The sequence below is a fragment of the Priapulus caudatus genome, unplaced genomic scaffold, assembly GCF_000485595.1.
Source record: "Priapulus caudatus unplaced genomic scaffold, Priapulus_caudatus-5.0.1 Scaffold460, whole genome shotgun sequence".
Lineage (NCBI taxonomy): Eukaryota > Metazoa > Priapulida > Priapulimorpha > Priapulimorphida > Priapulidae > Priapulus > Priapulus caudatus.
In genome coordinates, this window is record NW_014577521.1 from 208,891 (window position 1) to 211,518 (window position 2,628).

The 2,628-nt window shown below is 43.2% G+C and overlaps 1 protein-coding gene and 1 long non-coding RNA gene across 2 annotated transcripts in view; both read right to left on the reverse strand.

Moving 5' to 3' along the window:
* Positions 1-157, reverse strand: part of LOC106810643 (histamine H2 receptor-like) — a 1,818-nt gene extending 1,661 nt beyond the window's left edge. Inside the window, exon 1 of the mRNA XM_014814068.1 lies at positions 81-157. Coding sequence (XP_014669554.1) covers positions 81-157 — 77 coding nt within the window. The remainder of the gene's footprint in view (positions 1-80) is intronic.
* Positions 158-218: 61 nt separating this feature from the next.
* Positions 219-1,983, reverse strand: LOC106810647. Its single transcript, XR_001394044.1, has 2 exons — positions 1,328-1,983; positions 219-991 (listed from the first exon to the last, which is right to left on the reverse strand). It is a non-coding gene; the product is annotated as an uncharacterized LOC106810647 (long non-coding RNA).
* Between the last annotated feature and the right edge of the window lie 645 nt (positions 1,984-2,628).

A 2,628-nucleotide genomic window follows, 5' to 3' on the forward strand; every position in this document is an offset into this window, starting at 1 on the left:
GTGCTGGCTAATGCATACTGCCAAACGTGCATGCTGGCAAAGACGCAGACTGGCAAACATGCGTGCTGGCTAATGCATACTGCCAAACGTGCATGCTGGCAAAGACGCAGACTGGCAAACATGCGTGCTGGCAAGCACGCAAGCTGATGCTCGTCATCATGATAGACACAACGTGACTAGTTCAACGATCATTATAGATGACATCGATAGAGACGACATCGGCGCACTTTTTTAATTTTTATTTTATTTCCAGGTATGTTAGCCTACATACATGTTACAGCCATTACAATACATGCTTGTACACTTGTATACTTGTATTTAACTTATATACAATTTGATACGTAGGTATACTTTGGTACACAACTTTATATACTTGACTTACATTTGCATGTTCGGGATCCTATTACATATAAGTTCACAATCAAGACTTAGTGCATATTAAGGTATAGTATTTATATGTGGTTCCTATTGTAAACTGTGAAAAATAGAAGCCCATTTACCATAAAATTTGTTCATATTGCTATTTGTTTGTGCAATATACTTTTCAATGTTCATAACATGTTTAATATTGGCTTTCATTGCTGCAAAAGTTGACCTAACGTTTTCAAGTCTGCATCTATAAATGGTTTACTTAGATGTCTGTATACACAAGTTGACGAGAGACATAGTCGCACTTGCCTGTTTGTGGTCGTCTGGAGAAAGTCGAATTTCCTGATGCAAACGATGACGAGAGCGTTGGAGAGGATGGCCAGCGTCGTGGAGATGACGTTGAAGGCTATGTAGAGATACTCGGCGACCGGCGTGTAAGCCGTCGTCGCCGTCGCGTTCTCGCCGCTCCTCGTCAGCGCGTCGGAGTCATTGTACGTCTCCGTCGAGTTGTACGCTGCTCCGGCTTCGAGCGCGAAGTTCATGTTGGCGTTGCGTTGATCGGCGGCGTTCTCTCCTCCCGGCGCTGGTGGTGGCCAGAGCGCAGACGCGCGAGGCTAACGTCCTGGAAATGCAACAATCGGCGTTCAGCGGAAACCTAAAGTATTAATTCGTGTTGTTGTTGTTGTTGTTGTTGTTGCTGTTGTTATTGTTGTTATTGCTGTTGGTATTGTTGTTCTTGTTGTTGTTGGTGTTATTGTCAGTACTTGATAAATTCAAATTCAAAATACTGTGTGATAATAGATTGCATATTGGCGTAGCCTCATGCGTAGGATCTACACGTGGATTCTGGCTGATTTATGGACGTTTTCGTCGAGACTCGGTCCTCGCCAAAAAAAGGTTTAGCGTGTTAGCCACATGTATCGGTTTTTAAGAAACAGCCCGATATTAGTGGGCATACCTATATCACTTTAAAAGATGATTGTTCATGTAACAAAGTAGGTTTCAAAAAGGCCTGTCTTGCAGTTCCCATCTTGCCTCTTCCATCTGCCATCTTGCAGAGTCCCATAGGCTGTATCTTCGTGCAAATCAGCATGTCACTTAAAATAGTGTTTTCTGTGAACGAATCAAGGCATATATTCAGACATTAGTTCAGTGCCTGTGAGTTACTCAGCTCTACCGAAGAGCCCTAAAGCTCGTCTCATGTTTATGACAGGCGTGAGGTAATTGGATGTTTTATAGGGATATAGAGGTTTGTCTTGTACATGCGCAGTTGCGGTGGCCGTCTGAAGCCTTCACACTTCTGCAGGGGGTGGATGAGTCACAATTGTTTTCCACGTGCGTTGCCATTTGTAATTTATGCAGAATCGTAACTGCGCTACGGAATGTTAGCTACCTACCCCGTAACCTACCTACACGCGGAAGCCAGGGCGTGGTTCAGAGGCACCTGCCGCCAGCCGCCGGGAAGTGTTGCTCTTGCGGCGCGCCTCCTTTTCGCCGTTGCTGTCCGTCCCTTCCAGCATCCAGTGTCCCATCATTGTTGCTGCGCAGCTGAGCGGGAAATGTCACCTCAATGAATCCACAACGCACGTAATAGAGTCATTACCTCCGGCAGATTTGTGGCGGTGATTTGCGCGCCTTTCAAATCCGTCAACAGGATGATGTGCGCGCTATTATTAGCGCATTGATGAGATTGGTAATTATGGTCCGGCTAATAGCTATCCGGTCCGCACACCATGTTGTTAGTCCCCGAGTGAATTCATCACAGCGGCCGCCGGAGGAAAGTGTGTTTGCTACTGCTCATGTGAAATGTGTGTATATAGGAAATGTGTGCATGGGAAATGCGTGTGTATATATAATATTGTGTGCAATGCCATGATTGTAAAATATACGGTATATATGGTATTGTTATAGATATAGAGCAGGCGGGAGATCGTGGTTTGTGAAATATTTGGAAAATTAATAAATTTTGTTAAAGTGATTACGTCACCGTAAATAGTAAAAATAAAAAAATTATGCCCACTTTTTCACAAAATGTAAGTGATTCTGTTCACTTTTTATGGTTAAATTGCTGCATTATACCTACTTCCTATTTTGTTATTCCGTTTGATGTGAACAAACACTCTTGACTCATAGCCCATAGCAAGCATCTAATGTTGTGATCAATGTATCAAATCGCCCAGATTTTTGGGCTTTTTTAACTAGTTTAAAAATAATCTTATCAGGTAAGAATTTGAGGATACATTTAGTGCCATTAGTACT